The sequence below is a fragment of the Thermobia domestica genome, chromosome 7 (genome assembly GCF_964235325.1).
Source record: "Thermobia domestica chromosome 7, izTheDome1.hap1.1, whole genome shotgun sequence".
Classification (NCBI taxonomy): domain Eukaryota; kingdom Metazoa; phylum Arthropoda; class Insecta; order Zygentoma; family Lepismatidae; genus Thermobia; species Thermobia domestica.
The window spans coordinates 161,275,972-161,299,132 of NC_137460.1; the positions used below are offsets into that span (position 1 = coordinate 161,275,972).

Sequence of the window (23,161 nt, forward strand, 5' to 3'; positions counted from 1 at the left end):
GCCAGCTTATAAGCGATCAAACTAGATAAAAGCGAATCTTTTATGTAAATTTCCGGAAATTCCCGACCGTAATACCTCCCTCCTGCGGCAAAGATCCATATCATATACACCATTTTAAAGCATGGATATTTGCAATTCGAACGAGGTATAACTCGTTTCTGTATTATAATTACAACGTATGCCAGAGCTGTTTAATTAGTAACCTACTAGTTTTCTCAAAACGTCATTATCTTTGTTCAAAATCCAATATGACGGACAGAACGAACACTCGCCGCATCACGTGACGAACCTTTTTAAAATGTCCTAATTATCCATCAGTCAAATCTGAAGTCAAACCGAAGGGACCTTTCAGGCATACGAGACTTGAGCTAGCCCCATGACTAATATGGTTGCGAAACAAGGCCGCTTACTCTCAGGGAAGAACGCAGACTGATAGTATTTGAGAATAAAATCCTGAGCCAATAATTCGGTTTCAAGAAGAAAAGGAATGGAGAATAGCGGAAACTTCATAACGAGAAACTGCATAATTTATACCATTTACAAAAAACATTGTTAGGGTCATCAAATCTGTGACTTTCAGGTAGGCAGTTCATGTAGCCAGAGTGGAATAAAATAAGAACGCTTTTAAAGTTTTTACTGGAAATTTTAATTCTCTACTAATGAAAACTCTATTAGGAAGACCAGGCACAAACGGGAGGATAATATTAAGATGGATCTCGCAGAAATAGGAATACAAAGTAGAAACTGGATCCTGTTGGCTAAGGATAGAAATCAGTGGAGAGTTTTATGAACGCGGCATTTAACATCTGGGTTCTATAGACCAGTGCTATTCAACCGGGGGTACGCGTTCCCCTGGGGATACGCAAAGATGTTTCTGAGAGTACGTAATCCTAAAATAAGCATATTTCCAATATTTACTGAATGATCAAGTTGGAGAATTTATTGAATGATCAGTGCTGTTTTACAACTTCTTCCATTTCATCAACATATTTATGTGAACAGGGTTTCTCTTGCGTTAACATCAGTAGAAACGAAGCACAGAAATTGCTTGAATCCAAAATCAGCTCTGACTCTCGCACTCTCGAAGATTCTACCAAGAATTGAAGAATTGGCGTCCCGGAAACAAGCTCAATCATCTCATTAACAGGTTAGATCTAAAGATACTTTTACTTTTAATTTTCATCATTGTCATGTGTGCGAATTATCAGGGAGGATGAGGGGAAATCCCCTCAGTAGCTGGATGTCTCCCATATGTTTTGAGATTTTCCATTTTAATTTTTTTCGGATGTGCACTATATCTCCCTGTAAATAGTCTTTTGATGGGCATACTGATTGTCTTTTTGTTGGGTCTCTATTTGTCCCCGTTTTTAATCAACAGAATATGTGTATAAGTTTAATAAGTTCGTTTCGATTTAATTTCTTTTAAACAGCTTCAGGGGTACACAATTTGATAGCGAACTGTGTCTAGGGGTACGCGAGAAAAAAAAAAGGTTGAATAGTAGTACTATAGACCATAGAGTTAATTAGATAGATAGATGATTTTAAGAATTGTTACAGTTCAGGACTTATGAATACCATCAAGAACTGGCTTCATGTGTTTTAGGACTGTGGCTGTTTAGGACTTGTGCATGTTTTACTTATTTGCTTTGGCTTTCAACGCAATCACAGCCACGTAGAACTGCGACAATGTAGTTACTGCCACGATGTAATTACGAATATGGTTAATTCCATCAACACGTTAATTGCTAGTAGATATCGCTACCAGTTCTATTGCTTGTCTGCCTGACGGTAATAGATGTTGCTAGCGTGTATTTAATTTGACAATTTAATTGCAAATTAGAAACTATTGCTTGAATTTATTTACTTCAAAATAGGACAAGATCTGCAACTATTTTGAAAAAAATGAAATGAAATCTTTGAGTTTTACGTCCCACGGTTATGTCGGTTAGGCTAAAGGAGACGGTGATGATTAGGAATGAATAAAATGGTGGAATGAAGAAAGTGGGAGAAAACGGGAGAACCCCGAGGAAATCCATGCACACGATGTTTGCAACTATTTTGAGTTTTGTATTTTTATATTTGTGTATTTCTTCAGTATTATGACGGTTTAATTGCATTTTAAACTGTATTATTTTAATTTAGTTATCTCAAAATGGATAGTGAACACAAACGTGCTTTGGTATTATCGTTAGGACAAGGTCTGCATCCATATTTACATTTGAACCTTAATATTTGTGTAATCTTATACTGGTTGGTGAACAAACTATAAAAGAAAAAAATGTTAAATGTGATTAATTTGCGTTCTTAACTAAGCAAGATTTTAACTTGTAGTGTAGTATGTAGTATGGGGGAGCCTTTTCGCGATTGAGTGTACGAAAATATTTGGATACCTTGGCTCCTACGTCAATGACTTAAGGGTATATAGAACCACCCTCTCTAAATTTTGGCAGGGATGTATTGGCGCACCCCCTAAATTTCGGAAGGAATACATAGAATCACCCTCGGGTCATTCTACGTTAGTTAATCCAGAGAAAAACCGAAATGTCACCCACCGAATCAGATTTTAATGATATTTGGTACACTTGGTCTACAACCACCAAAACTAACTTGTTCAAAATTTCAGAGTGCTCGCTCAACCCGTTCCCATGTTATGGTCCATCAAAATTTGGACATGGTAGCCACAAAATTTTACTCGCGACAGCCGGAAATGGTGCATCAAGGTTTAAACTTTCCCTCTTAGCATGCTGATATAAATCCTTTGAGGCAACACACCTATAAACTCCGATGCAGAATTGTCTGTGGACTTCAAATCTGTAGTCAGATTTGACATAACATCAACCTAAAGTGCACTTTTGTTCAAAAAAAAAAACTAGTAAAAAGTATACTTGAAAAATGAGTCTCAACTAGAAGTACAAAAACGGCTCTATTTCAAAAAGTACCGAATTCACAGAAATAATTCCTAGATATTCTGAAAGAGGATAAAATTTCCTATAAAACGATGTGAAAATCATGTTGGGTATTTGAGCATGTGATTTACTGCATTCAAAAATTGTCAAAATGGATGAAAAGAATTGTCGACATTTTTCTCCTGCCTCTTTTAGTTGACATGGCTGTTACTATGTGGCAGCAATTAGAAGTACCCTGGGTGAACAAATAGTGCGTAACAACAAAGGAGAGAATTTGAAAAGCAAAAGTTTCATAGTTTGTGACACATTTTGAATTACAGAATAGCATAATTGGCTGCATAATCTGCAATATTGCGATTTGTAATTACTAACGTTTAAAATTAATTAATTAATGTATAAAGTAATTAATTAATTGGTTATTTTCTGATTTCATTTTTAGGATTGAAATGGAAGGTGAAGGTTCATCTGAAGTTACTTAGACTGATCTACCTCCTTCCAGCATAGGTTGTGCACATCCATACTCAAAATGCCACCAGACTACATATGGTTCTACGAAGGAAATTCTGCCAGTTAATAATAAAACTTTCGCAGAGAGTGAAATGGAACTTATTTTGTGGAGGTCTAAATTACAAGGTACAAACGAGAACCTGACTATTTGTTTTCATCATAAACAGTGGTATTTGCATCACTATGGACCAGCTCACAAGAAATGTTGTGATCCTTTTACAAGGTACAAGAAAATAGTGCGACGTGATTTGCGAACAGTGACCTGGAACTTGCTAAAACCGTCAGGAAATATCTGGGCATTATCGTTATCCCAGGTCAGAAAATGTGCTCCAACTGCCGCAAAAGAGTGGAGAAGGAAATCGCTACTGTCAAACAAGGGAAATCGTCTTCAGACACGCTAGAGTCAGCATCTCCACACACAAGTTCAGATAGCGAATTCAAATTTGATCCGGATACAATAGAAGCTGCTGTGGAAGAAAAAGCAAAGTTTGATGCAAGCTTAACACATTTAGATCTTTCACCTTTAAAACTGCATGCTGTTCCTGCACATCAGCGTGTAGCAGATGGGCGTGAAAAAATCAAAGTGATGCACGAAGCAGCGAAGTTAACAATGAAATGCAGTTTACAGCTTGATGACACAGAACACTGTTATCCGACACCAGTGATTCGGACTTAAGAACCAGTGCAAATGAAGTAAAAGAAAAAGCAGCAGACCTGGATTGCTTAGTTCTGTTAATGAAGCAGAAGATAGCAATAGCAAATAGACGTGAAAAACTTCAAATTCTCATTATTGCTCCAGAGTCATGGTCCCACAAAAAAGTGTCTGATGTTTTTAATGTTAGTGAATACATGGTTAGACAGGCTAGGGCATTAAGTAAAAGCAAGGGTATATGCTCCTTACCAGGACAAAGATTAGGGAATAGACTACCTGAAGAAACTGTAACTTTAGTTCAAAATTTCTATCAAGATGACAAATTTAGTCGGATACTTCCTGGAAGAAAAGATTTTGTGTGCAAAAACGACTAATATTGTGCAATCTAAGTGAGCTTTACGTTGCTTTTAAAGAAAAACATCCTGACATTAAAATTGGGTTTTCCAAATTCAGCTTATTAAGGCCTAAATAGTGTGTTGTTGCAGGTTCAACAGGTACACACAGTGACTCTGTGTGTACTACTCATCAAAATGTAGATTTATTGTTGCATGCCATTAGTTTAAAAAAGGAAGATCTTGATAATGCAATTTCACTGATGGTGTGTGATAAAAGTAATAGAAATTGTATGTTAGGAGTGTGTGTGTGAAATGTCCCCAGGATAGCAGTAAAATAACAAAATTTCTCCAAAACAAAATCGAGGAGTACTGGGATGACGAGCAGGTGAGCTTTGCAGAGTGGGTCAATGTCGATCGTAGTCAGTTAGTAGAAAGAACACTACCAATTCCAGAATTCATTGATCATTTTGTTCAGAAGCTCCAAGGATTAATATCTCATTCTTTCATTGCTAAGAGGCAGGCAATTTACCTAAAGGAACGTAAACAAAATCTCTCTCATGATTATGCCATTATATTGATGGACTTTGCAGAGAATTATGATTTTATATTGCAAAATGAGATACAGACTTACCATTGGAGTCATGTGTCAAGTACCTTACACCCTGTTGTACTTTATTTTATTGAAACTAACCGTTTAACTGAGAAATCTCTATGTTTTTTTTTTGTTTTTTTTTATCTGATGTCTTACATCATGACGTGCCTTTTGTGTATCAAGTCCAATCTGAAACCATGTCGTTCTTAAAGAATAAATATCCACATATTAAAAGGGTCGAATATGTAACAGATGGGTGTGCAGCACAGTATAAAAACTGTAAGAGCCTTTTAAATCTGTGCCATCATCTCCAAGACTTTGGCATATCTGCTTGTTGGTCTTTCTTTGCCACCAGCCATGGCAAGTCACCTTGCGATAGGATTGGTGGCAGTGTGAAACGATGTGTTACAATGGCAAATCTGCAGAGGCCATTTCAAAACCAGATAACAAATCCAAAACAAATGTATGACTTTTGCATGCGTCAGTTGTCGAAAATTACATTTTTATATCTACCTGAAGCTGAGATTAACAATGTAAGAAGTGTGTTAGCAAATCGTTTCCAGATTGCTCAGACTGTAGCAGGCACAAGATGTTTTCATAAGTTTGTACCACTGTCAAATACAGTTATAACAGCAAGACGATTGAGTACAGATGAAACACCAGATTTAGAGTTTAACTTTGCAACAGGATATGATCAGTTGGAAAAGTTGGCTTGCCAAGACATCAAAGTTAATTGCTTTGTAGCATGCATCTATGATAATAAGTGGTATATCGGATTAGTAGTAAAAGTAGATGCTGACAATGCGGATATAAATATAAAATTCATGCACCCAGCTGGGCCTGCAGCATCCTTTTATTGGCCTAGCAGAGCTGACACATGTTGTGTCACAGTACAGGACATTTTATCTGTTATTAAGACTCCATTTACCCGCGCTGGTAAATACCAACTGAGTAATAAATATAAATTATTAATTGAACAGAAATGGAAAACTGTTGCCAAAAACTGAAATGTATAGTGTGTTTGTTTATGTGTGTGTGTTTGAGTGCTGGAAAATATTTCAATTACCTGCACATTCTGTAAAACTGCATTTTTATTTCTTCTTTAGCAGTAAGTCAAATACCAAAAACGATTTTCACTTCATTTTATAGGAAATTTAATCCTATTTCAGAATATCTAGCAATTATTTCTGTGAATTTGGTACTTTTTGAAATAGAGCCATTTTTGTACTTCTGGTTGAGGCTCGTTTTTCAAGCATATTTTTTACTAGTTTTTTGTACAAAACTGTACTTTAGGTTGATGCTATGGCAAATCTGACCAATCTACAAACAATTCTGCATCGGAATGGATAGGTCTGTTGCCTCAAAGGATTCATATCAGCATGTTAAGAGGGATATTTTAAACCTCGATGCATCATTTCCGGCTGTCGCAAGTAGAAATTTTTGCCTACCATGTCCAAATTTTGATGGTCCATAACATGGGAACGGATTGAGCGAGAACTTTGAAATTTTGCACAAGTTAATTTTGGTGGTTGTAGACCAAGTGTACCAAATATCATCAAATTCCGAGTCGGTGGGTGACATGGCCTGGATGAACTGACGTGGAATGACCCCCCTCCTTAAATTTTGGAAATAGCCAAAACTAAACACTTAGAGTACGTTTATCTTGGCACACTTCCCGCCAGTGCACTTGGTTAGCTTTAAAATAATTTCTGCTAGCACTCACGTGAACGTTTTAGCCCAATAGTCGTCTTATTACTTTTGTCGTGTATGGGTAACCAGGGCAAGAGTGAACGCTGGGGCAAGAGTGAAAATGCTATTGACGAAGAAGTGGCAACGTCGGTAAACAAGCGAATGTTGAAAATTAGTTCGGCATGACACATGTAGGAACGGAAAAGGAGGGGAGCCGTGTGCCTGCAGTGTGAAGAGCAGCAGAGTAGAAAGTTTGTTACAAAAGGAAAGAAGTAAAAGATTCGTAGTAAGTGTCACAGTTTATAACGTAGTTTCAGCTGAAGGTGCAAGATTGGAAATATTTCCTGGAAAAGCTGTATAAGTTCGTATTTCTTGTCAGTGGTATGCAAAAGAAAAAAGTGCTCTGGCGGGAGATGGCAGGCAATTATTGGAAGATACCTGAAGCGGGGCAAGTGTGAACGTTCACACTTGCCGCTTGTTTTAAAGTTGGGTATAGAAAATGTAGGAGACAACACGTAACATTGAGTAAAAACATTTGCAGAGGTAAGACAGAAGTTGGCGGCTATAGACTACTAACAAAACGTTTGCATTATCGTTTAGAATTTCGCAGCCCGAGTTGTTGAGCATATGTCATGCCGCACGGGAACACAAAAGAAGCTAGAAATTCGCATCAAAGTCATCGACACTCATGGACACGAACACCCAATCCAGTTGGAAATTGTTTTCAGATACACCAAACGGTGAAATGAAGATTTCCTGTATCATATTTTCGACAGCGTCACAAAGTGTCGTATCTCAAAAAAATCGAAAATTGAGATATTTTACTATGTAGTTGTATACACTGACTTCTACAATTTCCCAAAACGACACATCTGTAATGTGCGTTGTTTTGACGGTGGTGATGACGTCACTGTATCGTATCTTAAGATGAAGCATATAAACCATTTTCACAAACAGTCGTATCTTGAGTTACGACAGTTTGTGAGCAACAGACTTTCGCAACTGGACAGATACGCCTATATTCAAAGCAATTTGTTTATATATACAAAGTGGCCCAAAAGTAGGTATATAGTCCCGTACTGATAAACTCATTGCTTTTTATATAATTTCTTATTGTTATCCATCAGGTAGACTTAGTTTCTTTATCATTTGTTCTTAATACATTTTTACTTATATCTTAAGCTCGGAATAGCCGAAGCAAATAAACTTATAAGTTAGTATGTTATACTTGATCAATGCGGGGCTGTAAACATATATATATTTACACGGCATGGGATCGGGAGGTTGCGGATCGACATGACATGACATTTTTGAATTTCACGTCCCACGGTTATGCCGGTTAGGCTAAAGGAGACGGTGATTATGAGAAATGAATGAAATGATGAAAGTGGGAGGAAACGGGAGAACCCCGAGGAAACCCACGCACACACTGTTTGTCCACCACAAAGTTCACTTGGCAGGAGCAGGGTTTGAAACCCGCGAGCCCATGAACCAGAGGTGAACGCTCTACCACTGAGCCACCGCGGCCCCAGGTTGCCGATCGAGGAGAAGGCCTTTAGATATAGAGGTTAGCTGCGAAGATACTGAATAAGCAGTCGCGGGCAGACAAGGAGTGGTTCTCCAGTTTGGGGGTTTGGGTGTGCCTAACAAACTCATCCTATAATAGAAAAAAAGACACTTTTTCAGAAACAATCACAAAAGCCTCGGACCAAGACTGATAACTTGGCACGACATCAGCAAAAGAAAATGGGCATGAGATTTGGAACATGGAATATTAGAATTCTTTATTGGGAGGCGCGTTAAAATACGTAACGAATGAGTTAGAGAAATACAGGATGGACCTAGTAGGAGTTCAGGTTGGTTGCTATGATGGGGTATGCGGTGCAAACACGTAAAAACACCAGAGAAATTTCTCTCCGATTCTTTGAATCTAGGCATGGACAAAATGAGGGAGATTCAGTCCACAGTGCTATAAGCACATCTATTAAGCACTGTGGCAGTAATTTTATACCCTCGTAACTTGAACCGATTGTTTAACTGGCAAGGAAAAATAACCCATATACCGTTCATTGTGTTGACAGAAGCGATGTATGAGATTAGATCTCTGTCCCAATGTCTTTGTATTCTGTCAGTTAGACGTGACGAAAATGGAGATCTAATCAATTGGACGGAAATGCGCGAAGTGAAAGTGAACAAATACTATCCAAACTGCATTCAGTTTAAGACAAGTCATTTTGAGGACACTTATATAACTATTTCCCTTAAAAGAACGCAGATTGAATCCACCAGATAGAAGTTCCTACTTTGCAGACTTGTCAAAAATTATCTCTCCAGAGAAGTACGAGGACTCGTTTTGATTGATTGATTGATTGATTGATTTTTAACGTCCCTTTCAGCAGCGAGGGTATATGAGACGTGGACCTACTGATTAAGATGGAATCCGAACCACATGAGCTCCCGCCTGGAATCGAACCCGGGTCTCCCACGCCTACGAGGACTCGTTATCATTGTGTCCGGGCCCAACGCCAATCATTCGAAACCCTGAACATGTTCAATTTTACAGAAACCACATTAGCCATCCTTCTCAAGTGCAATATCAAAGCATGCAATTTGAAAATTACTTTGCAAGATTTTATATTCTGGCAATGACAACTTGATAGCATTATTTTATGTTATGGTTAGTATGCTCCTAATATTGTGTTTCTTGTGTGTTCTCAGGGATTTCGTTTTACTCTCAAGAATCTCAAGATGCGTTTGTTAAATTATTTTGTGTAATAAACACGAAGTTTTTCAATAAAAGTGCAATATATTCCGATTGTTCATCTATTAGTGTAGTTCTCAGTATAAAAAATATGCGTCGTATCTTTCATACAAGAGAGGATTACCATCGTCACAAACTGTCGTATCTTTTTCCCGCCAAATTTTCCACAAGCTTTTACAGGCAAATTCCATAAAACTTTCTACACTGATTTCTTATGATTTAAGTTATAACTTGGTAAATTTTCTCTCCTTTCGGTAAAATAGATTTTGAGTTATGGCTGTTCAAAGTTGTGTGAAAACCTAAAAATCGCTCTCCTGAAAAGTTTAGAAAACTGAGATACGACAGTTTGTGACGCTGTCGACGATATGCGAGTGGTCTCACGAATAATGTTCCAATCTTAATCAAAGGAAGTCTGTGTACGTGTGTGACCACTGTGTGCACAGCAAATAACATTTTTGTGCTTCGTGATGAATGTTGAACCGATTTCTCCTATTTTCATATTTTGTAATTATAGCATGTATGATATACAGTACTGTAACATTTGTTGGCAGTTCCATTTGACACTAATCTGTTTGGTATTTTATAACTTCCTTATTTCCATGTAACCAGTACATTTATATCTATGATTCAATGTATTTTTTGGTGTTTATGTCTACGTTTCTATGTTTTGATTCCACTGTACATCGTTGCCCCAACCATTGTTTACTCTTACCCCACCATATGGGGCAAGAGTACAAAATTTTTCCTTCGTCAAAACTATGTTATTCCTCTGTATCCTCTGCTTGATTTGCCGCAATTAAACTGTGTATGTTATTAGAGATAACAGGCTTTCACATAGAGAACATATTGAGTTTGTCTCTGTCACCATTCCACCGCAATTCTTTGATTTACAAAAAGTATTCACTCTTGCCTTGGTTACCCATAGGTGACGTTTATCAAATGAGGTCATTGCAGTTTGGCGTGTATTTGAAGTGCTTAGTTGTCACATGTCAACAAGTGTGTTACAGTGATTTGTGAGTGGTGTGTCGTTTTGCTGTTTCCTAGCGTATTGTAACTCTTAAGTTAATCATGACATGGCAACAACGTGTTGCAGACAGATCCATGTTTTAGGCGGGAAGAGTGCCAAGTAAAAACAAACGTACTGTAGTACGACTATACCGGACCGGAATATGTATCTCTGTAAACTTATAGAGATATAGGTCGTCCATCTCTCGTTCCCCTTTATGTGAACGAAATTGCAATAATAATAATAATAATAATAATAATAATAATAATAATAATAATAATAATAATAATAATAATAATAATAATAATAATAATAATAATAATGAATTTCTGAGGATTTTGACCTATTCTATCCTCTTTGGTGAGGCTTTATTACCTTATATATTTATATGGGTGAGTATAGGGGCCGAATCCCTTTCATAAGTCATGGGTACATTGATACGCTCAGCAGCACTTGGGGCGCTTGAACTAAATTTCGTTCTCCTGGGAGTCTGGCTCAATGGCTATGGTTCAGGGGTATATATGACCACCTCCTTTGAAATGGATACGTTGCCTGACTCCATAAGGAGTGTAGGGGGCGCGGTAGCTCAGTGGTAGAGCGTTCACCTCCGGTGCTTGGGGTCCCTGGTTCGATCCCAGCTCGCGCAGTGTGGACTTTGTAGTGGACAAACACCGTGCTCGTGGGTTTTCTCAGGGTTCTCCCGTTTTTTCCCACTTTCTTCATTCCACCATTTCACTCATCTCTCACCATCACCGTCTCCTTTAGCCTAACCGGCATAATCGTGGGACGTAAATCTTAAAGATTTCATTTCATTTTTCCAGAAGGAGTGCATAGGACCGAAATATATATGCTCATGTCCAAAATGATTGTCGCATTATCTATAACTGTTTTCTTGTAAGAATATAATTTGATAATCATTTTGCAGGCTACTTTTAATACTGACACTATGTGTACACAATCGGGAAATGTACATTTGTGGTAAATTTCATAAGAAAAGAATTATAAATACGAAAATTAGAATAAGTAAAACAAAATATTGCTAAATGAACAAGAAAATTTTATTTTCGTTTTATTGTACCTATTTACTGCTCTTTTGACGTGAAATTTGCCACATACATGTCTTTGCCGATTATACACATACTAACATTATAAGAAATACCGGGCGAATTCGTTATCAAATTATATTCCTACAACAATATATTTATAGACATGCGACAGTAATTTTGGACATGATTGTAGCTCTATATGTTTGAAGGTCCACTTTTATGGTTAATAAGCATTACAAATAATTTACTGGAACTAGAAAATCCACTGCGTCCATCGGTTTGCTCCATTTTCTTCAACATCAAATGAACGATTTTCTTTGATTCTTGATTTGTTTAGATCTTTTTCAAAATGCAGTAATTATTCTTTTCTTCTTGTTATAATGGAAAAAGAAAGACAGAACGTATTTTCTTCTTCGTATTATCTACTAAAATTTAAATATTTACAAAATCTTAAAATTTCCCACGCAAAAATAGCTGTAGGAAAAACTTATGTTTTAAAAGTGTTTTTCTTTTTTCCCAAGTCCTTGCAACTATACTAAACACAGATCCAAATCAAACAATAGGAGCACTTCTTAAGTCTCAAACAAGACACGCACTATAGTCCATGTCCATAAAACAACGATAATTCCAACGAAATTTATCGTAAAACATATGTTTTAATTTGTTGCTGATTTTCACACCATCCATCTTGGCTTTTTTCAGCTTCAAGTAATGAAAAAAATTGGGAAGTTTGAAGGAAAATATACTCTAAATTGGGCCTAAAAAAGAAAGAAAAAGAAAGAAAGAAAGAAAAAAATTAGTAAAGTTTCACAAAAACATAATAATGTTTAGGAAATATATGTTTCGTCCCCTTTCTTTTGATCTGTTTCAACACCAAACAACAGTAATAATTAACTGGTTCATATTAGCTTTACTATCTTAAAAACTTGAACTAGAAAAACAAATCACTGAATAAAGCAACGTTTACTTTTAAAAATAATAACTGTGTGACAGTTTCGTCAACTAGCTGAACATGTTGGCTTCATCCATCGGTTAGTTGGCGAAACTGTCACATAGTTATTATTATTAAAAAAAAAAAAAAAAAGTGGCTTTGTTCAATGATCTGTTTTTCTAGTTGAACAGTAATAAGTTTTAAGACTGAACATAGTATACGTTTTGGTTCATAAAAGCCAGAAAATACTTTTTACGAAATTTATCAAGGAATATTATATAAACTGAAATAAATTCACACCTCTTTCTTGACTGATTTCAGCCTCATCCTGGAGGATGATTGACAAGTCTTTAAAAATGCAATGTACGCCATCTTGTATTAAAATTCAATAAATTTTACAGACATGTTGGAACCCACTCTATATTTATATATGAAAATATTTTCAAGTCGGAAATATGTTTAATTTTCTTATTCTTGACCAATTTCAACTATAAACAATAATAATGATAAGGAAAACCTAAATAAAATTTCAAAATGGAACCACATTGCTTCAAAATCCAATAAGTTTTACTAAAATTATATTATATAGCCTACTTGTTTCGTTGTCACATTATGTGTATATGTAAACTTGAGGAATGGGATGGACTTTGTGATTTTATCCCCTTGGTCTTCACAGTTTTCAATCCCGAACAATTGCCTTATTTCCAAGCAAATTTGGTAAATTCAGATAATGTTTATTTCATGATAATAGGTACATGGACGAGACGGAAAGATACGTAAATGCCAGTTGAGTCGAATGATAAAATCTCACTTACGCTCCCGTTAACCCGAATCCCCGGAACCCGAACACTTCAAAACTCGAAAAACTTGGAATTCGAACGAAAAATTTCAGTTAGTTTTGCTTCAAAATACAAACATTGCTCTGGAATTTGAACGCCCAGCACGTTGTGAATGCAGATAAATACAAGAGTCCAGACACCATAATTATCACACACGCAGTTATCTGATTTTATCATGGAAGATGGCTCACCTTCTTAACAATAATCTTTCTTCTCCTCCATCTTCCACATTGTTCCATTTTAAGGTAAATATAGGCCTTTATATTTATTTACTTTTATTAGTCTACATTTTTATTCAAATATTTATATTTTATAATATTTTACCTAAAAATCCAGTGTATTTACTATCAAAATCTTTCTGAAAGTTCGAGTTCGTAGAACCAGGAACGGATTAATTCAGCTTCTACCTAGGTGTTACTCTAAAGGAGAAAAACTATTTTGGAATTTAAACAGGGTCCTGGAACGAATTAACTTCGGATTCCACTTTATTTCTTGTGAAGATGCAAGATCAATTTCTGCTTAGACGAAAATAGAAAAAAATAATGTTGAAATTTTTTATGAATACTTATTAAAGTAATTTGTATTATATCAATGATAATACATTTATGTAACAAGAAATTACGAAGTGAAGGAAAGCACATATTTAATACTTTAGCTGTTAAAAATGATATATTTTAAAATCATTTAAGTATTTAATTTTTAATTTAAAAAGAAATAAAAGAACTATTTTTGATCCTTTTTCTTGTATAAAAAAGAAATTAACGAACTCGTTTTTGTAAATCTATTTCCACCCATCTTTTAACTAAACTAACACATAAATGAATGAGAGAAAATACGAAATTTCTAATCTTATTAAATGCCTAGAAGTCTGCTCTTGGTGTATTATGTAACAATACTCTGAACAAAGAAATATGATCTGTTTTTCCAGCATGTCCTTACCAATGACTGTTATTTAATTATGCAAAAACATCTGCTTTATCATGTTCGGAAAGAATCTAGTTTTACAGTGTAAACAGACAACCCGAGTCCAACACATACTTTCTTAAGATCTTCAAGATATTATCCTGGAGCAAAGTTCGTTTCGTTCTGTGATGTTCCGCTAATGTCTGTAAGTGAAGTTGGCTTCATTTCAAGTAAATATCTATATTATTTACCATTATTTCAGGAAACGAAAAGGTATTTTAAGAATTTTTCCTTATGTAAATATCCATGTAAAGCATCAATACTATGAAATATTCCATATGGAAACATTTGCAACACTTTCTGATCAGTAGATGGAATGCTGGGATTTCTAAAAGTAAGTATTTACATTATGTGCTTATTATTATTAGCACATTGACTACTAGTATTCTATTTGTTTAGTTATTGAAAAGATTCTAATATTAACATCTTAAAAAACAATTTTAATTTTTTTCCAAAGTACAACATTTGTTATTATAAAAAATAAAAGACATATTCACATTACCTTCTTACTTTTAGAATAAGTCTATACTAATGGAAACTGCATTCTCTAGACCAGGCACCCAAACTTTGAGCGGTTTCCTCTGTTTGAGATGGTTAGCGTTGTTTTAATAGTCCGCGAGCGAGGTGATCGAATCGTGAGACGTTAAACAAAAAAGAGGGTATCTAATTCTAATCTTTAGTAAGTTATGTAAAGATAATATGCTATGCTATTCGAAAATTGTAACAGTTTATTTTGTTCTTCTCAAACAAATACTACAAATTTTAAAAATAATTTTCTTATTTTCAGGTAAAATGGCAACTACCAGTATGAATAATTTCGTAGTATACATACATCTTGGTATCACTGTGTACGGAATACAAGTGTTATGTTCTCCATACCAAAGCTCTGACGATGGAATGATTTATTTTCCCATTGGAGGACCAGCTATATTTCCTAGTGATTACATACCTGTATTTTATTCTTCGGGTAAAGATATAGAAGAAATACCAACTGACGTATTGTTACAACCAGAGCTTCATCTCGAAAGAGATAATCTTCAAGCAATAAGTGACGAAAGTATTAATGAGATTGTTGATGAGGTAAGACAACTCTTTCATTAAACGGAGTGAAATGCGTACGATATCATTAGTCTTTATTATTTACATGAAATTAAGTGTATGTTTATTAGGACGATTGTTTTTAAGCTAAAAATGAGGTAGTTTAGAATGGGGCAAGCTTTCTACATTAACACTATAAACATCATTTATGAAAGAAATTAGAAAGAATATTGAAACTCATGCTACCAAATGAACTGATTTTAAGTTGTCATTTTTACGAAGATAGTATTATATTGATCAAATGCCAAAACCCTTTTCTTATTTTATTATTATTAATATTATTATTATTATTATTATTATTATTATTATTATTATTAGTAGTAGTAGTAGTAGTAGTAGTAGTAGTAGTAGTAGTAGTAGTAGTATTGTAAAACAATGATATAAAACAAATTCTCGATATTAGCTATTAAGATCCATTTATCTAGTTATTCAGAGCACATCTATTTTTTTCACATCGTTGACTTTACTTATTCCGTCTGAGGATCGACTCTGTCTTGATTCATAAATAAATATTAAGTTATGATAATATATTTTGTTGCTGATAATGTAGATATTTCAATTGACTACAGTAATTTGAAATGTATTTGTTCAACCATAAGCCATTAGCCACTCTTTCTGCAGCATTATTATCCTAGTTACTTCTAAGACAGTCTTTTCTCTGAAAACCTGTCTGCGTAAGTCATAGTAGAAACGAAAAATCTACTCACCTATACGTTCAATTATTTAGACAATTTTCAATTTTCTAAGTCAATAATTCCCAAAGAATATGAATGTCATCAAGGGTTGAAACAAACAACAGTAAATGAAAGTACAGTTACAAATATCGAAATGTATCCATAGACTTGTTATCCATTTCCTTGATTTGTTAATACTGCTAGAAACGCTAAATTGTCACGTTCATTCTGCTAGTTTTAGTATTACGAAGAAATCAAAATTGAATCGTAACTTTCGAAAAATTTATTTTGAAAATTGGGAAGATGTAAATAACTTAGTTGTGTAGGAAAATAAAAGAAGTGACGTAGACATTGCGCCATAGGCATAGCAAGTATTCCTGGAACAAAGTGCATCAACGAGTTTGATAACAAAATCTGAGCTAAGCTCTACGTTGCAACTAGGAAGTGCTAGGAAGTTCGTAGATCCCGGGAAACGAGGGATGTTGGAGAGTACTGAGAGGAGGCGAAGGTTAGGAGAGTAGGTGGCAAGTTGGTGTAGGTAGAGAGAGTCATCGTAACAGACACGTAAAGTAAGAATAGCATCTTTAAGTTCGTCAACTGACTTGTAACGTGTGGCAGCAAGCTTTTGTTTTATGAACCCCAATAATGCATAATCGGAAGCTAACAGGGATCAGGACTTCGGGGTAGCCACTCCAAAGGTGCAGGCAAATGGACAAAACCACATCCAATCAATCTATTTATCAGGAAATACGTCATTGAAATATTTTCTAACGGCAATAGTATAATGGGCTGGTGCTCCATCCTGCTGGGACCATACACGACCGAGCAGTCCCTGATCTTGCAAATATGGAATAAACCAATCACGTAACATAGTGAGATACGCTATGTGATTCACAGCACCGTCAAAGAACCTACCAAGTGGGTTGCAGACATTGCAGCTCAGATCGTAACGAGCTGGAGGTGTAAACAAGTGATGTTTCAAAACCATGTAGAGGGTGGCCCAAAAGTAAGTATACACCCCTGCATTGATCAAATATAACATTCTAGCTTATGGGTTTATTTGCTTCGGCTGTTCCGAGATTAAGGTATAAGTAAAAGGCTTTAAGAACAAATAATAAAGAAACTAAGCAATAATACTAAGAAATGATATAAAATGCAATGAGCTGATCAGTACGGTACTGTATATCTACTTTTGAGCCACCCTGTATTATTAGACAATCTAATTATCATCAGAGAGAAAAAGTTTTTTAAACCTTCTCCTCTCCGATTCCTTTCCCCTGAATCGTAGTTCCTACCTTCATTTCTTTCCTATCCATTCCCGCAATCAGCATTAAAATCAACCATTAAAATTAGGTATGCCTTCTTTTTCTCTCTACCTATAACTCAATCTTTTTCCTGTAGTATTCTTCTACTTCTGTGCTATACGCAATAGTGAGAGCCTATTTTTGTATCAACATCCAATGCTTTTTCTTTACTTTCAGTCGTACTATCATTGCTTCATCAAGATTTCACTATATTCACTTTCAGTCGTTTACGCCGAATAACTACCACACTTTCTTCATTATTTGAATAAAATACTTCATGGGTTTCGCTTCATGTATATCGTGAACATCTAACTTATTTCTCTTCATCCTTTCAGGTTTTCTAATGTCTCTCCCTCTTTTGTTTTCCTATTTACAATTGTTTGAAGTTATTTATCCTAGCATTCATTGTTTTCCTGTTGTGCTCTCGTCCAATAGTTCCCACAAAATGTCCAACTTCCGAAAATATAAATGGAGAGATATTTTCTTCCGGATATTTTTTCCTTCGAAAGATGTTTTCTCCTTCTTTTAGCTGCAAAATAATATTGTAATTTCCCTTCAGTTTTCCCACAGCAGTATTTCAGATATTGAAATAACTGAACCACTTTTGAGAAGTAATGTCATTTTGTATCTTTCCGGGGAGAGGAGCAAAATAGTCCATCAACTTAGAAATTTCACGACTTTTATTAATATATTAGTATACAATTTAATAAAAAGCAAGCGTTTCCCAAACTCAGGGAGGACAATCGCACTCCTGCTCTCCCCAAGTGACGCCCCTGTTTGGGACTAGACGTAGTATGTATTTTCGCCTCTATTAGAAGATTTCTGTCTACTCTAGTTATATTAAGTCGTTGTTGGTGTTTCGGAACCAGAATTGTGTAGCTATTAAAGATTTATTATCTAAAAGGGCTTGCCTCAATCTTAATAAAATAACAGAAATTCATTTTAAGAAAGCAGAGTCTGTAATTTAAGAAGACAATACTGCTGTTTATAATTATCAGATTCCTTAACTCAAATGGACATTCATATGGCAAAAAATTACTTTTTATTCAACTAAACTTGCATCCAATTACCTCCATCTCTTTCTATCCGCAATGCTATTTCTTAACACTTTGATCACGGTACCATATAAATGATCACGGTACCATATAATGCAATCGGTAGGTAGGCTATATCAAATATTAACAGCTTTAGAAAAAAGTATTTAAAAAGCAATCTTTCATACCTTTTGGAGTGACTAACTTCTACACCATAAAACATATTTTATAGTGTATAATGGTTTTATTACACTAATATGCAAGGTTTTGTTGTTTTGAAGTGAAGAGATGTATCGCAACCGATTTTGTCCGCAGATTCCGAAAATGGCCTTCAAAATGTTCTATTACGTCAGGTTTTTTCATAAATCATGAAAATTTGAAAATTGAAAAAAAAATGTATTTTTTAAATGATTTTGATATATGGCAATGTTTGTAACATGTTCAATAGCATTCTAGATAGACGAAATGATGGTTTAAAGCCATAAATACATATTTCAAAGTATACATACCTAACATTCACCTCTGGGCTCCATTTGAAACTTTTTCTTTTTGGATTTTTTTTGTGTGTGTGTTCTTCCGTATTACAGTCTCTTTTTAACATCCAACAATAATCAGCCATCATATAGACAGTGCACCTTCCTTTGTATCTCTTTTCCATCACTTTAGTGTCCTGATGGAAATTCTCGCTACGATCTTCCGTAAAATCACCGAGATTGTCAGGAAAGTAATTTAGATGAACATGAAGAATGCATTTTCATGCTCATGTTGCAGCCAAGCAGTTTACAAGATTCCAACATCTGATAGATTAAAACGCTATAATTTGCAGCCTTCATGTTCCCCAAAATGTTATATAACACATTTCTAAATGCAGTCCATGCTTGCAATTCGGTCTCACTCATAGTGTTCTCAAATATTCTGTCCGCCATCAATTTTGTTATTTGTGGGCCTGTAACAATGCCAGCTTTGTTTCAGACATGATTGATGGAAACTTATTACCAAAGTCAGTGGTGCCCACCCCCCTTATATCCATGACGCACCCCCCCCCAATTGTCTATGCATAGGTGTTCTTCCATGAAAAAAAAAGTCTTTTCGAATAATTTTTACACCCCCTCAAACATATTTATATAGGTTTTAACCCCCCCAAATATTTCAATGACGCAGTTTGCGTCATAGCCCCCCATTGTGGGCACCCCTGCCAAAGTAGTGAAAACATTTACTGTCTCTGCTTAAAGCTGTCAAGAATTGCCTCATTAAACCTAGTTTCATGTGTAATGGTGGCAAAGAATTTTCGAGGATCAACCAGTGGAACTGAAACAGTGTTCTTTTCTCCAGGTATAAAGGTGCATCTGACTGGCCACTGCTTCCGAACCCAATGTTCAGTTCTTGCTCTGGAGTCACATTCACACAAAAAGCAAAGGTATTTTGTGTACCCTGCTTGTTGGCCGAGCAATATTCCAATCACTCTGAAATCCCCTCATATAGACTACTCATAATGTTTGTACTGCACCTTTTCCAGAAGAAATTTAAGATTTTCGTACGTCTCTTTTATGGTCACCGAATTTCAACACAACCAACAATCACTCCATGCCTCTAGAACATATTTTAACGTTATAAACGTTAATATATATATATATATATATATATATATATATATATATATATATATATATATATATATATATATATACACAAATGTCATAAAAAAAAGTGTGATTTCTTAAATTTTCACATTTTTGTTATTCGTGAAAAAGCCTGACGTAATACACAACTTTGAAGGTTATTTTTGGAATCTGCAGGAAAAATCCATTCCGATACACCAATTTGTTTCAAAACAACAGAAAACAGTTGAAAGAATATGCATCAGTGTTATCATCGCCAAACATCCAAGCATTTTGTTAGGGCCATACAGTGGGATTTAACAAATTGTACTGTTAGTACGTCCATTGTGTATCTGTTACTTCTTATTAAATTCCTTTTTTTTTTTTTTTTTTTTTTTTTACGATACACAAATAGAGCGATTATGGTTGCTGGGGTCAAATCATGCCTTAGCCTCAATTCGCTAAATTCTACAAAATTAGGGAAACATGTTATTCTTGGCTGTAGCTATGTAAAGAAGGGATAAAAATTGCACCAACTTGAGTGCTTCCAGTACCCGTTAAACATTTAACACCTCTAGTATAAAAGTTCGATGATAAAGTTATGAAGGAATGTATGTGTGTGTCTCTCAAAGAATTCTCTGTGTAAATATTTGTAAAGCGTTGTGTATTTTTTTAAAGTTTATGTTGTTACAAATAGTACTAATTTCTCATCTTTTTATCTTTAGGATCCTCCAGTGTCAATGGTACTAAAGAATAGAGTCCGTCGAAGTTCACATAGAGAACGGAAAACCACAGTCTCCATCGGCGCTCGTAGAGATAAATCTTTAGGTACTATTTTCGACGTATCAGCTATAAGAAATCTTTGGAGAAGTAAAAGTGGAAACACCGAAATAAACGCTTACGGAACCTGGTCCAGACTATTTCATCATAGAAACGTTGGTACGAGAACTTCACTAATAGGACTGAGTTTGAGCCGCAAATTTTAATTTTTCTTGTTTGAAACTTAAACTTCTGTAATGGATTTCTGTGTGAAAAAAAAAAATCCCTGTCTCATTCCCTGTTTCATTCCAAGTGTTGACGATCTCTATTAAGGTAAGGTGACAAAATACAGCTACTTGATTTGATGCATCATGCTTTTGAAATAATACGCAAGAACCAAATGTTTCACATAGTTATAGGTATCTTATAAGCTCTCCTACATTATGCAATAAAAAGAAAAATCAATATTTATATTTATGGGCTACACAGACTATATTTAATAGATATAGCCTATGATAATTTTCACTTTTCTCGTATAGTTTGAGGCAAACAAAATTTAAATGTATGTGCATTTATTATTATTATTATTATTATTATTATTATTATTATTATTATTATTATTATTATTATTATTATTATTAGTTTTGAAAATATACTATTCAGAGCTTATTCAATGCTATAGTTACCTAATTCTTGATCAATGCTAAACGTGGAAAGCTTTGAAAATATTTTATAGTAATAAACTGAAGAACTACTTGTACCGAAATTTAAAAAAAAAAAAAAAAAACTGCTAGGTAGCCTCGGATTACCCATTAAACCCAAGGTTTACAGAATTATACATTTTAAAATATTATACGATATTACTTTATTCCCCTTCATTTCACTCTACTGAAGCCGTCTTTGATTTATTACATTTGCCCATTTCACTACAATAATGTCTTTTAAGTCAAACGTACAATTGCTAGCAAAACTTAGTAACCACATCGTATTATTATTATTATTATTATTATTATTATTATTATTATTATTATTATTATTATTATTATTATTATTATTATTATTATTATTATTTCCAGTAATTTTGCAATAAATGAACTGATTTAAGTATCACAGTTCGTCGCAACGTTAAGTGGTATATATTCTATGTGAAAAAGTCACTCAGAACTAACTTCAGGCTACTGAGCTTAGAGTGAGTGTGAATTGAGTTTAGCTTTTATTTGTAAACTATACGTTTGAGTCAGTGATCAGATAAGATGGTATGTGTTTTTATAAAGTTATATAAAATTGAAAGTATGCCGTCACTAGAAAATAGTATATCGCTACTGATCGTATGGTGTTTGATATGGATATGTAAACTTTATGTAAAAACATACCGTTCCTTGTGTTCACTTGGAACATCAGTTTAGGATAAACTTTGCTCATTTTTTTTTTTTCAGTTTGTTTATGGTATGTGGTGAAGCTCTTGAAAATGTGAATTTTCTTACATGAATTACATATGATAAAGATATTTCACTTTGGCCCCCTTTTCCGTTTTAACTCCTTTCTTATTTGAAAATACCGATACAAAATATTGAACTAAAAATAAATAAATAAGTACACAATCCATAATTGAAAACACAGGCTTGAGTTAATTATAATGTCTCAACGTTCATACTTCTTTACTTTAATTCTAAAATTTTTAAACGATTATAGAAGATTAATCATTAATGTAGACTATAAAGCTAGATAATAACATAAACAAGATGAATATGTAGGTTACAAAGTGAATGAAAAGTTACTGTTGTCAATTTATATCTAACAAATGTAAATATTGAAAATAATAAAGAAACATAGGCATTTAAAAGGTATGTTATTTTATTTTTCGTGCTTGAAATATTAGAAAAATTAACATATTGATGACGAAATAACCCAATACTGTGCTAGTACCAGTGGTGCTATTCAGCCGGTTCGCTCGAACCGGTTGTTAAAATATTTCGAGTTCTCAGAACCGTTTACTATACCCAGACAAAAACACACACAAATACGCTTGAACTAGTCAAGAGTGAGAGGTGAAAAAAAAAAAAGTGGAAAAACCTCTGTACTTTTTCCGCTCGCTTGTATCGTTGTAAAAACAACTTTGAATTGTTTCAATTCAATGGCAGACAGAAATTTGAATAGCCAGATATAAATTTGAATATGAATTCTGGGATTTTGTTCGGGATACTGGGATCTGTGAGTGCAATGAATGTGATACGTATCTAATGCCTATTACGTATGCTATCAATCTGTTTTAAATGACTCCGATTTCTTCAGTAGTTCTGAAGACATGTGCCTTCGTAGCAATGTGTACGAAATAAAGTGGTATTTTCGTCGATATCTCGATCTACTGTTTGCCATGAACCATACTATTATTCCTTAAAATGAGTCTAGGAAGATTCAGGTAGAAAGATTCGATGTAATAAAACTCTATGTACAGAAAATTCGGTGT

At 34.7% G+C, this 23,161-nt stretch overlaps 1 protein-coding gene across 1 annotated transcript in view; it reads left to right on the forward strand.

Moving 5' to 3' along the window:
• LOC145690540 (uncharacterized) overlaps positions 1–22,523 on the forward strand; it is a 42,166-nt gene extending 19,643 nt beyond the window's left edge. The window contains exons 2-3 of the mRNA XM_081765514.1: positions 15,015–15,307; positions 20,661–22,523. Coding sequence (XP_081621640.1) covers positions 15,015–15,307; positions 20,661–20,921 — 554 coding nt within the window. The 3' untranslated portion in view covers positions 20,922–22,523. The remainder of the gene's footprint in view (positions 1–15,014; positions 15,308–20,660) is intronic.
• Positions 22,524–23,161: the final 638 nt, after the last annotated feature.